Here is a 13,712-nt window from a genome sequence, read left to right as displayed (position 1 = left end):
GATGTGGCTCAGAAATTAATTCCTCTGGACAAGATGAGAAAATGAGGTGGAGCGTGGTCCTGTGGAGATGAGATATGGATAAAGATGTTCTTTGGGTACAGTCTGTCCTGGCTGAGGTTGGGAAGGTGACTACACCAAACCTGACATCCCATTCAACCTCATTTTCCATGCAACTATTTTGGTGCAGTGAACAACAACAAAAAAAACATGGAGAGGAACTGTCTGGAAATACATTATGTGCTCTTGCTTCTTTTTTTCCCTTTTCCACTATGGCTATGGAGGGGCCAACAGGTCATTTGATGTCTTGCTGGTACCTTTTCTCTGTCTCTGAGGTGGATGACAGCAGATGACTCACAGGGATGGTACTTTTTGCCAAGTTTCTTTTGGAGTCACGTACAGAAGCAAACACCTTTTCTTGAGATGGCAACCTCAGTGCAGATTGTGATCAAGAAGCATCACCACCGTTGGGTCTGTACACGCAGCCTGCTGCCACAAGGATGGTTGCCATCAGATTTACTGGAAAAGTGAGACCTTTCACCTTGCCTGAAGGGAGACATTCCCAAGTATTTCCAAAACACCTTTTCTCATTTCCTAGCTATTCTCTTCTGCTAGACCGCATTGGGGTAAACACCTTTTTATCTCTCTGATGTTGAGTGCTGCAATCCAGACTCCACCAGAGTATGTGCAGTGATGACTTCTAACTTCGGGAGATTTGGCCAAAGCCTGTACTTTTCTGTCAACATCTCCTATAACCCCCTCTCCCAAAAATTTGCACCATGAGAAGAACTTAGAAGTTTCCGCTGTTAAGAGCTGGAGCTTGATGATAAGGGATGTTTCAGCAGCAATCTTGGGGTTGAAAGCCTGGGTAGACACTACAGCAATGTATAGATGATTTATTATACTCAGACAGCTGCACTGCTTTTGACTTGGCTTAGTTTGATGTGGGTAAATCCATCAGTATTTTCTGTGTTGCATTAAGTAGTTGCAGTAAAACATGAAATTTCAGCTTTTTGGAATTTGGGATTTGTCACAACAAAGTAGTGTTACCATACTTACTTTGCCACCACTGACTTCACATGCTCTGTTGCTGGTAGTGGCTGCCTGCTTTTGTTCTGAAGGATGAAGGATCCCAAAGGAAAAGTTTTGCTCCAGTTTATAGAATTGTTCCCATTTCAGAACAAAGCTCTTACCATTCTGGAGCATTTAGGGCCATCACTAGGCAGAATTTCACAGATTTCCAGACCTGAAACTTTCTTTGATGTATAAGTTATGGAACTTGGTGAGCCCAGAGCATCGTGCAGGCTTGTGCTGACATGAAATAAGTTAGGAGAAAAACCTTGGTATTTTGTAAAAATGTTGTTGACAAATCGTTAGTTTGAGCTTCAAAAGATGCTGGGATAGAAGTGGAAATTTTTTTTTGATGTCTCGGGCAGAAAAAAAGTAAAAAATATTGGCTTGTCCCACATCTTATATGGCCTGAATCAGAAATGGGCAGAAGTCAGGAGTTTGCAGCTGTGATACAGGAATTTCATTTATCATCAAAAGCAGAAAGAGCTCCTTCATGCTGAGATCAGAACTGGGCTAACTGCACCATTTCCTTGTCCAGCCTTTGTTAGGGTGCTCCAGGGCCTGGGAGCTGTGATTTATTCCACCACTTTACCCCAGCCCTGGCATAGCATGTGGATCATGATGGGGCCAGGTCACAGGGCTCTTTTCTCTTTTGACCTGCACTTGTCCATCATCAGGCTCAGAAGTGTCCTGGCCCCAAGTACAGCAGGGATAGCAGTGATGGTGCTGATAAAAAGGAAGCAATCAAGGCAAAGTTTGTTGGTAGGGTTGGTATATATTTTTTAAAGATTGTTGACATATTTGAGAAAATCAGCATTCAGTGATGTGAGCTCCTTTTCAGGTCTGGAATAGCAGCACCAGACTTCAAAGCAAGGTGTAGGATGAGCACAGCTTCTCAGAACTTGAGCTGATTGGGCTCAGATCATTTCCAAAATAAAATCTGGTGGGTATTTGTAGGTTTAGGTGTGTTGTTAAATACAGAGAAAACAGTGCTAAGTTAGTCATCTTTGGGGGCAAAGAGAAAGGTCATTATTCTAACTCAGACTTTTCTATTATTTCTAGAATATGTCTATATGCACATATGGAAAGTGTGCATGAGTGTGTATATATATATATGTGATGTACATAGAAATATTTTGTTGTTATGAGCTGTAGTTATCAATCTCTTATGCATAACTACCCTATATAACATTCTGTATTTACAATCCTTAAGAAACTTGCTGATATCTTGATCTACTTTGTACCGCATTGCTGGTTGCATTTCTGAACTGGTGGAAAACCAAAGTGTCCCCAGTAGCGCTCAAAAGGATTAGCACTCCATTTAATTTTTATTTAATAACAGCATTGTCCCAGCTGCCAAGGCTGCCCCAGACAACGTGCTGTCTTTCCATCAGCACCAGCAGGGCTGCTCCAGCCAAGCACTTGGCCTGGATGCATCTGGAAGGTGCCAGGGCACACCCTGGCACATCACCAGTGTTGTGATGGGCACATGCTCCAAAACTCAACGCCCTGACCATCAGCTGTGAGGGTGGGGAGGCCCTGGCACTGCCTGCCCATAGAAGCTGTGGCTGCCCCGTTCCTTGAAGTGTTCCAGGCCAGTTTGGGAGGGGGCTTGGAGCAGCCTGGTCTAGTGGAAAGGTGCATCTCCATGTTGTGCCCATGACTGGCGAGGAAGGAGATGGTAGGAGAAGCAAGGCTGGAAAGAGAACGTGTGTCCAGAGGCGAACACACAAGGAAGTTTAGGACAGTGGTTCCATCACTGGGGATGGGAGCAAGTATGAGCCAGGGGCACAGGCAGGGAGCAGAGCAACTGCCCAGAGAAGGTGACTGCGGGAGGGGAGGGGAGAGGGCTACAATTGGTAACAGATGCCCTCAGAAGCTAATGACCTGACAAATGCTGCACTCATAAAACAAATTCTTTAAAAAGGAAGCAAATGGAAATATAAGCTAGTGAAAGAATTTGCAGCAGCTGCCCTGAAACCATTTCTCACTTCATAAACAGGTCTGCATTGAAAAAACAGCCCCTTTCTTCTTGTTCTCCTTTGTGGTCCCCTCCTGTGCCCACCGGCTCTTTCAGGGCTGTGGCCTGCAGGTTTCCACCATGCCTTTGGCTCGGTGGACTTGTCCAGAGTCAACAGCACATTGCGTTCCCTTAACGTCTGCGTCGGCACCGATCTGGGCTTTTTTGGGGTTTGTTGTTTTTTTGTTTTTTGTGTGCATGTCTTTTGTGGTATTTCTAGCTCTGTGCATCCTTGGCTGGAAATGTTGAGTAAAGGCTGGAGGCAGAGGCCTCTGCCTCGCTGGGAGAAAGGCAGTGCCTGAAAACAGCAGCAGCCCTGTGCCAAGCAGGGAGCAGAGGAGAGCGAGGCATTCAGGTACAGCTCCCTCCCTTCTCTCCCCAGTTACTGCCTGGAGTGCAGCACCTCTGCCTCTGGCTGAGGAGGGCAGGCTGAGATCAGGTGCTGCACCTATATCACTTGGTAATAGATAAAGCCAGACTGGTGGATAACCAGGGCATGGGAGCTGTTGTACTGCTCTATGTCTTTTCCTAATTCCATCTCAGGTAATTAATCAATGGGCTGCATTTCACTGATGGAGATCACAACCCTTTGACCCACACTGGTTCTCATTATGGAATTGTGATGCTTAAATAATCAGTATCTAATGACTGCTCCTCAGTGGGAAGCTGCTGAAGTGAGGAGGCAGTGTGGGTGATGCATTGCAAACTAAGGGATGGACGATGCATTTCAAACTTTCCTGGCACCTCCTGTAACTTGCAGCAGTGCTGAGGGGAAGGTTATTCCTCCCTTTAGCTACAGCTCACCTTGGTAGCCACAGCTGAGGCTGTAGAGCTGGACAGGTGTGTGTTGAGATGGTGCTGATCCCAAAGAGCCTGGCATGCACAGGTTTGGGGTGCTGTGCTGGCCTGTGGGAAGAGCAGAGGTGCTGAAGGCCATCAGAGCAGAGGGGAAAGGTGACAGGAGTGGGTCTGGGGAGCCAGCTGTATATCTAACTTCTCCCTTCCACCACAGGCTGTGGTGTAGCTGTATGGATGTGAAGGGGGACTGCGCAGGATCTGAAGAACATCTCATGGATTATCCCCTAATATTTGCAGAGGTTTCTTCTTAGCTTTCCTTGCAGTTGGAGAATCATCTGTGGATTCTCCAGTGTCCTATACAGAGTTTGACATACCTGATTCTAAAGGTATGCAAAGGTATTCCTTCTGCCTTCCCTATCCTTGTCACCTCCCTCCTTTTGTTCTCTTGGTCTAACTGCAGTGAGCTCCCCTGTGGTGCTGGGCTGTGTGCACACTCTGGAGATATAAGCTAGTGAAAGAATTTGCAGCGGCTGCCCTGAATCCTGTGTGGCACAAATTTTGGAATATTGTTGAGCTGTGCTTCCTCTCATCCGCTTGAAAGAGCACGGTGGCGGTTGGTGGGAAGGTGTGGGCTGGGGTTGGGATCAAGTCTCTGGCATCACTGTCAGGAGACTTCAAGCCTGGGAGAAGCTGTGAAGGATAGGTGAGCATCTCTAGGCCTCTGTGACCTGCTGAGCATTCACTCCACACAAGTGCCACCTGGAGAGAGCCCTTCCTTGCTATACTAGTCCTGGGACCCCTGGTTGATCCCTTGTCTGTTCTCCTCCACAGCTGTGCCCACGGTGCCTGTGTGGGATCAGGAACCTGCACGCAGCCACTGCTTGCTCACGCTGCCACCCTCAACTGCAGCTCAGATGGCCCAGGGCACATGGTGTGTGCTGTCTCCTGTGAAAAGGGATTTGTCCTCCACTCCAGTGGTGGGAAGAGGCTGGGCTCCACGCAGGTGAGTGGCCGCAGGATGGCCCATGGGACCAAGACTTAGATAAAAAAGATTTAACCACCCTGAGGTGGTTGGAGAGAGCACAGAACACTTCGTTCCTCCAGCCCCAGCCCTTTTGCTGCTTTCCCAACTCATCCCAGCTCAATGAAACTCCAGTTCTGGATCCCTGTGCTCATGGCTGGTGTTTCTGCTCTGGAGATCCCTCTCTTTCCCTTGCTGCAGTGCTAGTTCTCCTAGTCCAGTGTTGTCTGCAGAGCACAGCTCTGCCAGGCTGAAAGGTGCTGCAGGGCATGTCCCAAGTCAAGGTGATGCACTCTAGCAGGAGAGGTGGATATTTCTGCTCTCCAGATGGGCGTTGCTTGGAGGGTTAAACATCCCTGGGATGTTTTCTCTCTTAAAGCTGAAGTTAGTGGCTCAGGAAAAAATGAAGTCATGGCAGAGCAACTATATTTAGAGGCAGCTGAGAGCATGGAGAGCTTTTCTTCCTTTGTGTTGTGTTGCAATAATGGCACAGAGGTCACCGTGAAAGAGTTTGTCCCACTTTCCAGAGGGTTGGGGGTTACCTCATAAAAGCCAGGAGCCAGCACAGCTCTTAGCTATTTACTGAGGAGACCTGGGATGATGTGTCCTTGGGAACTGAGCTGCCTTGGTCCAGGCACTCACCTTGGCAGGGGGGTAGGCACACAGTGTCCTGTCCTTGGGCAGTTTCTGGAGGGGGGAACAGGAGTCTCTGGGGCTGAGCTGGTCTTACATGCCAGACTGAGTGAGGGCATGAACTTGCTTGGGGCAGACAGACAAAAGTGAGTTGGGCTGTGTCAGGAAGGTGACATTTCCTTTCCTTGGAGATCTGCTTATGACACCTGGCAGGCAGGTTCCCTGTGCTGCAGTGTTGGCCAGAGGAGAGGTGGACACTGGGAAGTGCAGTAGGGCAGCTGGAGGTGCACTGCTCATCACTGGGAGTTGTTAATTACATGGCCACTGGGTCTGTGGGCCAAGGGCCTGCCCAGGGAAAACAAAATGTTCCCATTCTCCGAAATGAAACTGCACAGAATGAATCTGCCTGGGGTGACAGCTTTCCTGTGTCTGGCAGTGAGATGGGAAACTTCTGAACAGTTTTACCAAGTGGCTGTCACAGCAGAGGGCAACTTGCAAGGGCCTTGCCCTGAGCCCTCCAGTGGTATTGCAGTGATGTCTGGCTTGTAACCCTATTTAGGCAAATGCACACAGCTCTACTCCTGAGCTCCTCTCCAGCTCGTTCAGATACACTTGGGAGATCCAGACTCAAATTTAGTGATGTCCTTCAGCGCCACCACAGCCAGGTTCAACCAAAACGTGCTGGTTGCAATGATAGGTCATATGTTCAGCTGCACCAGCAGTGTGACTGTACCATCCATGAAGGGACATCAGGAACATTGGTCTGTAGCCCCTGGCTGAGGGCTGCTGGGCTGGGATTTGCAGTTTGGGAATGGAAATCATAGAACAGTAGGGGTTGGAAGGGACCTTTAACAAATCACTTAGTCCAACCCCCCCTGTTGTGGCTAGGAACACCTTCCACTAAACCAGGTTGCTCATAGCAAACCATCATCCACCACTCAATTTTGATGAAGTCTGTAGCACGTGTTGACCATATTTAGTGGTGGGACCATGGTGGTTTTTGATCTTGGGCAGTTCTGAGTAAGAAGGGCTGTACAATTAGGATTTGTAAATGAGGTTATATGATTTCATTGGGGTCTGTGGGGTGAGGCATGAGGGAATTGGTACATTTAGGGAAAAACAATCAACAGAAGAGCTCTCTGACAACAGTTGAAGTAAAACTTGATCTTTTAGGGGAGGAAATTGCAGCACATCCAGCTAGAAATAGCTTAGCTCAAGAGGTTTCAGTGAATCTTGAAGGGACTTTCCTTTTATCCCTAATGGGGGCTGGTACCACCCAGACAATGTAGCATGCACAGTGCCTGGATTGTTACCCCAAGGCACATTTCCTGCTCTCACACCCCATGCATCTCCCTGTGAACTGGTCAGGGCTTTGTGATTCGCTGTCCAGAGTGGGGAGAAAGGTGGAGGAAAAATGTTGGAGCGCTCTCCTCATCCTGAACCCTGATTGGACCTTTCTGCTGTGGTGGCACAGCATAGATCAAAGCTCTCCTCAGGAGTCTGATGGAGCTTTGCTTTTTCTGCAGCAGGAGGTGTTGCTGACGTGCAGTTGGGGACAGTGGGACAGATCTGTGACTTGTGACCCTGTTGACTGCCGTGTCCCTGACCAGTCCCACGTGTACTATGCCGAGTTCTCCTGCCCTCTGGGGACCACCTACCTGCAGAGATGCTCCTTCTCCTGCATCCCCCCAGCCAAGCTTCAAGGTATGGTCTGGAGTGTCAAGACATTTAACCACCCTTTTTGATGCCACATTTCCATGCCCGTCCCAAGCAGTTCAAACAGAATTTGGAATTTCTCACTTATCGTGGATTTGCCAGCTGGATGAGTTCTTGAGATACTTCCCAAAATGATGGGTATCCCTCCCCCTGGAACAGAGACATCCTAGTGTGAGGATAATTCCCTCTGACTCCCATCCTCTGGCAGGCAGCCCTGATCCATCCACCTCAGGGTGTAGTGATGTCCTCTCCTGATAACTGGTCCAGCCTCCAGTATTACAGTGATGGAGACAAGAAACATGCAGGCAGACAGAGAGAACTTCAGAGAGCCAGCAGTGGCTCTGTGCCTGGTGGCTGTGGGGAAGCCTGTGGTTCAGGGGGCTGGGGCTGTATAAAGCCATAGAGACTGATGCCCACAGCTGTAGAGCAGTCTGGGAGATGGTCACCACCCAGACACACCATGGCCTGGCTTTCATTCTGACGACTCCATCAGTAGCCACAGGAATTTTTTAGGCCAAGTAGGAGAAAGAGAGCTACTGTTCTGTCTATGCAAGGGCTGAGCTGGATGGGATTTCAGGGGTAATTGCCTTGACAGCTTCAAGCATTGGGACTTTGTGAGTTTCCACCAGTGCCTCTGTTCTGAAAAAATCACATACAACAAATCATTTTAATGGGTGCCCTACTTTATGGAGACATTTATAGCTGAAATGTATGAGAATTGTTTACTTATTGTAAAAGAAAAAAACTTAAATCTAAGGATCAAAAGCTGCAGAGAATTAAGGTCCCATTTCATGACAGGGAGGATGGTGGCAGATCCCCAGAGTGGGCTGATCAATGGGTAGCACGCAAATGCCAACAACACAAATTCTGCATGAACTGATGCCCATTGCCTTGGGTTGGTCAACTGAGGCAGAGCTTTAATCTGATCTTGCACTCACAGCTGCCTCTTGGTCCTGCTGCAGTCCCTGGGAGTTTGCCATGGGCTCCCTCCGTGGGAAGGGGTCCCCTCCATGGGCCCCTGGGTGCCTTCCAGCATGATGGATGGAGGTGCTCAGCCAAGGCTGCCAAGCCATGGGGGTAAACTCTTGGAGTCCAGCTGACACAACTGAGCCACTGAGGCAGGGACATGCTCTATGCTTGCTCCCCCCAAAGACTTGCATCCTTACAAGCAAGCTGTCAGTGCCATCAAATGCTAAGAGTAGGCAAGGAAAGGATGATGTGGCTGTGTGGCTCTTGGAGGTGGGAGATGACCCCTGGCAGCCTTGACCCATCAGGAACACAGGCGCTGAGTAGAGATGTGATCTTGTCCCTGGCCCAAAAGTGTTTCTGTAAAAAGAAAGGGATGCTTGAAGGAACTGTAGAGCAGCCTGGCTGCACCACAAACATGCTGATCCAAACCTCTCATTAGGAATAGTCCCATTCACTCCAATCCAGCTTTTTTCCTGGCTCATCAGTTCCCAATGAACTATCCATCATCCAATCCATCATCCACACCATGTAGGTGATGTAGTCCTGGGCACTTCTTGCAGGTATCCAGAGCTGTGCAGTTTTGGCCCCCCATTTAGATGTGTCTATCAGGAACAGCAAAGAGCTGGGCTGTAATACTCAACCCAAACCTGTAATGATGGGTGCTTTGAATTCCCAGTCACACCAGTGAATCCTCCCACACCTGTCCTTGTGGCATTTTTCATCCTTCTGACTCTCAGGTTGCCCAGAGAGGTGATGGATTCCCCATCCCTGGAAACATTGAAAGCCAGGTTGGGCAGGGCTCTGAGCTACCTGACCTGGTGGAAGATGTCCCTGTCCATGGCAGAGGGAGGTTGGACGAGATGTGCTTTAAAGGTCCTTTCCAGCCCAAACCATTCCATGATTCTATGATCTTACACTGCATCTGTAGTAGGCTATGACAGCTTGATCAGCATAGCTGAAGACAAGCTGCAAAAAGCCCTTGGGGAGGATGAAGGGGCTGAACTAAACATGACAGAGCTGTCCTACACTAAGGCCCATGGCTGTCCTGAGGCACCATGAAAAAGGGCAATTTTAAGGGAAAGATCTGGGGAGATTTGCAGAACCCAAGATCCTTTCTCCAGCCTCTAGAAGTTGACCCTGCCATACTTTTGTCTGCATTCAAGAATTTTCTGCTACAGCCTGACCAAGCAGGCAATGGAGTCCACAGCCTTTGTGTTTGTTGCCCCTTTTGATATCAGTGTACACTCTAACAAGAGGACTTCTGCCGGTTGCTCTGAGCTCCCCTCAGCAGTTCTCCATTCCTGGCTGAAATGTAACCCCACACACACTCTGCTTCTCTTTTGGGGTCAGGAACAAACCAGTGGCTCACCTGCCTGGAGGATGGTCTCTGGTCCCTGCCCGAAGCCTTCTGCAAGCTGGAGTGCGAGGCGCCTCCCGCCGTGGCCAACGCCAAGCTCCTGGTGCCGCGGTGCCTGCAGGGCAGCCACGACGTGGGCTCAGTCTGTCGCTACAAGTGCAAGCCCGGCTACCACGTGGCCGAGAACACAGCAGACAAGCCTAAGAAGTAAGTCTGTGGCAGGTCTGTTGTCACCATTTCTTTCCTCCTCCCAGTGTGTACAAGGAGCAGAGGTGACGGGACGCTGGCAGTCTCAAGGACCTGGCTTGATAGGTAATAGAGGGCAGAGCAGCTTGCTCTGATCACACAGATTTCTTGAAATACAAGAGGCATTCACTAGGTGAACCTGGTGGGAACAAGGTGCTGTTGCATACATGTGTGTTAAGTACTTTAACCTGAAACAAGCAGATCTTCCTGTGCACCTCAATGTTTTTGTCACTCTGTGAAAGTTAAGCAGCAAATTAAGTGTTTGTGGAATCCCAGGTAATTAGACATTTACAAGATGTTGGCAGATTCCTGGAGCTTCTGTCTTTCCTAAAAGCGATAAAACATGGAACAGAGGCACTGTAAGAATGAATGGCTGCCTTCTGTCAGGGCTAACATCTCACCCGCTGTGCCTCTTGGCTAAATTTAATATCTCCAGCATTGGCATTTCAATGGGAGAAGATTTTTCCTGATGCTTCGGGGAAAAATTCCTGGTGGTTCACTAGCCCTGCTCTCAGCCAGTATCTCGATGCTGGGGGATAAAGCAGCATTTTGTGTGTGACTCCTCCAGCCAAAGTCCCCATTGGGTTTGGTCACTAAAGATTCCTTGGCACTGGCTGGGTCCTCCCCAGAGTCTTGATTCTAGCCCAGATCAGGTAATTATGTGTTAATTGTTTAATGCCCCCTTCCAGTTTTAATTGGATGCAGACTTCATCTCTTCTTTGCTCTGGGGTAGAGTTGTTGTGTAGTGGGAAGCAGTTGCCAAATTTCTTGCCTAGTAATGAAGGAAGTGGTTTCTGTAAACAGCTTTTCACAGTGTTAGGAGCATTTCTTGGGCCAAAGGGAACTGAGCAAATTATTATTATGGCAGCAATCACATGGACTGCTTTGCAAACTCTAGAGCAGCTTTTGTGCCTGTGGCGCTTCAGGCACTGGGCATTCAAACAGATCCACTCAGCTTGCAGAGTGAGGCCCCCTCTGTCCTGCTGCAGCAACTGCTGGTGAAAATGATGATCCCTGGGAGATCTTGAGGCTCCTCTGATGTGTGAGTAACTCCCATATGGGTCTGAGCAGCCTGTGAGACAAGTCAAGGAAAATCATGTGAAGCGGTTTACATTTTCATAGCAATGCATGTTGACATTGTGTTTTCCCCTTTGCAATTGTCACTGCTGCTATTTCATCAGACATCTCTCATGGTGGAATGCAAAAACCACATTAACAAAACCAGAAAAAGTATTGCTTTCCTATCATGCAGATTAACTCCTAGGTGAGTGGCCCAGCCCAAGCAAAAACCTTTCCTTGGGCTTGTAAATGTCATTGTACTGTCTCATCAGGAGCTCTTGGTGACTCTCAGCATGAGTACAAACCTCTTGGTGTGGTGTAGCAGCTCTTAGCCATTAAGTCAGTTCCTGGACTGCTGGAAATCCTTCTGGTATCTCAGCCCTGGCAAGGAGAGGCTGGGAGCTGCCAGAGTGAGAGGTTGATCTCTTTGATCATGCCAGTTTTGGAGAAAGGGAGGTGCTGGGGAGTTCTGGAAGCAACCAGCTCTGGTGAGGTGCAGGTTCCGGATGTGCTGAGTCTGAGCTGGTGGACATCAGGTTTTTAGGGTCTTCTTCTGCGTCTCTGAGTTCAGAAAACTGAGTTCTTTATCTATTGTCTCCTGTTGTCCACCAACCCAGCAAGCACAAACCTTGCTAAAGGATTTAGTGCCATGCAGGTGTGGAGGTACATAAAGAAGCAAGACTCTCTATGTGTGCTACATATTGGACAAAAGTCAAACATAATCTGTGACTGACACTGAAGATTCCTCATGCCCACTAACTAGCTCACCCTTGGAAATAGTCAGGCTTCCTTTGAATTATTCTTCTAGCTCTAGCTTTGCTCCTCATGTGGAGTTGCCCACCTTATGCAGGCCTGAACCTCTTTGGGATCCAGCTGTCTCCATGCCAGTGAAGATAATCTTGGACACAGATGTTCATGCAATTGCCTCACTTCTATTTTTTATTTGAATTTTACTGCAGGAGCAGTAAGGATGCTTAGAAGGGGCTGAGGACATAGTTGAAATTAATTTCCCATAGTTTAAGTGAAAGAGAAAGGGGATGAAGAAATCAGTTGTCCCAGAGATGCTTTTGTCTGTTAACCTGGGTGAGAAAAGGCCCTTGGGAAATCACTGCTTGTCAACAAGGGTTCCTTGAGGAAATACTGATTACTTGTGTAATCAAGATCCTGCCAGAAAGTTGCTGCCTTCCTGCTGGCAGGTTCATCTGACTGACAGTGCTGACATGAAGGGTAAAGCTGCTTTGCCTCTTCCTAAAGGAGGTCTGTTAGCCTGGAGAGGCTCCCAGCTGCCAGGCTACTTCATTTCTAATTCCAGTGTAAGGTAACAAAGGGAACTTAAAATATGCATTTGTGCTTTGTGATGGGAGCTTTCTGCATTTAGGCAGAACCTGTGCCATGGCAGTACCAAACCCACACCTGGATCACACAAAGATATGAACTGTCAAGGAGAAATGTTCAGCATCACCCAGAGCTGTAACAGTGAAAAGTGCTGGCCTGAAAGCCAGGGGTCAGATACTTTGGGGGAAAGAGCATCACCCCCACAGTGCTCCTTGCTGTTGCTTCCAGCATGAAGTGCCATCTGAAGCAGATCTCTGACAGGAACAGACAAGATGGATGGGGCTTGGAGAAACTTGGTCTAGTAGAAGGTGTCTCTGTCCATGGCAGGGGGGTTGAAACAAGGTGATCTTTAAGGTCCCTTCCAACCCAAAACAATTGCATGATTGTGTGATTGTGCTCCTTTAAGGAGCACTCTGATGCTGAGAGGACACTCTCAGTTTGGGGACCTAAAAGGTCAGACCCTTCAGGGGACTTGTTTCACTTGCCAGATGTGGGATGATTCCTTGGAGAGAAGAGATTTGAGGATCTCAAAGCTGCCTTTGTGAGGAGTTGAGCTCCTTCTGCTAGCTTGAGGGAATGAAGCAAAGAACCACTTTGGTATTTTAAGGCAGATTTGAAAGTCTCAGCCTGCATTTTGACCAGAGATCAAGGAGCCCAGCAGAGTCCTCAGTCAGCTTCTATGGAGATGTCAGCCCCTCTTCCCTCTCTCTCTGTTTATATACAGCAGAGACCATGGAAGAAGGAGAGGAGGTGGGAGAATGTGGAGGAGAAACTGGGGACTGGAAACAAAACAAAGTTCACAGCAGGGCAAGCAGGACAGCCTAATCCAGGAGCACCAGGCACACGTGTGGTGGGCACAAAGGCACTCCCTGCCTCTGCCTGTATCTGGCCCCTTCCAGATAAAGGACAAACACACACAGCTGTGGGAGCCAAGGAGCCAGGTGAAGAAAACCCAGGCTGTCAACCAGGTTCCTGTCACTTCCACCTCCAAGATTTTTGAGTATTTACAGCCCAGGTTGTCCAGGCTGTTTTGAGGGAGCACAGCAATGGAGGGTCCTACAGGCTGATGCAACTTTCTTTGAATTTACTGACAAATCTCTCTCCTTTCCCCCTATTCTGTTTGAAGCCATCAGTCTCCTGCCATGGGAGATGAGGCTTTAGGCTCATTTGTCACCATTCCTGCACAGCAAACCCACTCCCCCCAAGCTGGCTGCCTCAGAAGATGGCTGGATCCCTGCATCTTCAGCTCCTGGAGCTGGGCATGTGCTTGTGCCTCCACCTCAGATGCAGCCCTTGCTGGCCTCAAACATCTCCCTTGCCTCCTCTGTCCATTAGGCTTGCCTGGTTGGAGGGCTGACTCTGATTTTCCTGGCTTCCTTGTTAATCCTCAAGAGTGCCACTAACCCAGATCAGAAGAAGTTGCAGGATGGGAGGGGGGCCAGAAATGTCAAGCTCCTGTGAAGTTGTGTGCATTTATGTATATACCTTTT

The 13,712-nt window shown here is 48.6% G+C and overlaps 1 protein-coding gene across 1 annotated transcript in view; it reads left to right on the top strand.

Annotated features, from left to right (window-relative positions):
- The window catches only part of PAPPA2 (pappalysin 2), an 88,648-nt gene that overhangs the window by 51,672 nt on the left and 23,264 nt on the right, over nucleotides 1-13,712 (top strand). Inside the window, exons 14-16 of the mRNA XM_054638467.2 lie at nucleotides 4,718-4,889; nucleotides 7,067-7,244; nucleotides 9,576-9,789. Coding sequence (XP_054494442.2) covers nucleotides 4,718-4,889; nucleotides 7,067-7,244; nucleotides 9,576-9,789 — 564 coding nt within the window. The remainder of the gene's footprint in view (nucleotides 1-4,717; nucleotides 4,890-7,066; nucleotides 7,245-9,575; nucleotides 9,790-13,712) is intronic.

This window comes from Agelaius phoeniceus, chromosome 8 (genome assembly GCF_051311805.1).
Source record: "Agelaius phoeniceus isolate bAgePho1 chromosome 8, bAgePho1.hap1, whole genome shotgun sequence".
Lineage (NCBI taxonomy): Eukaryota > Metazoa > Chordata > Aves > Passeriformes > Icteridae > Agelaius > Agelaius phoeniceus.
Note: the sequence above shows the minus strand (reverse complement) of the source record. Positions and strands in the feature narration are given on the sequence as shown.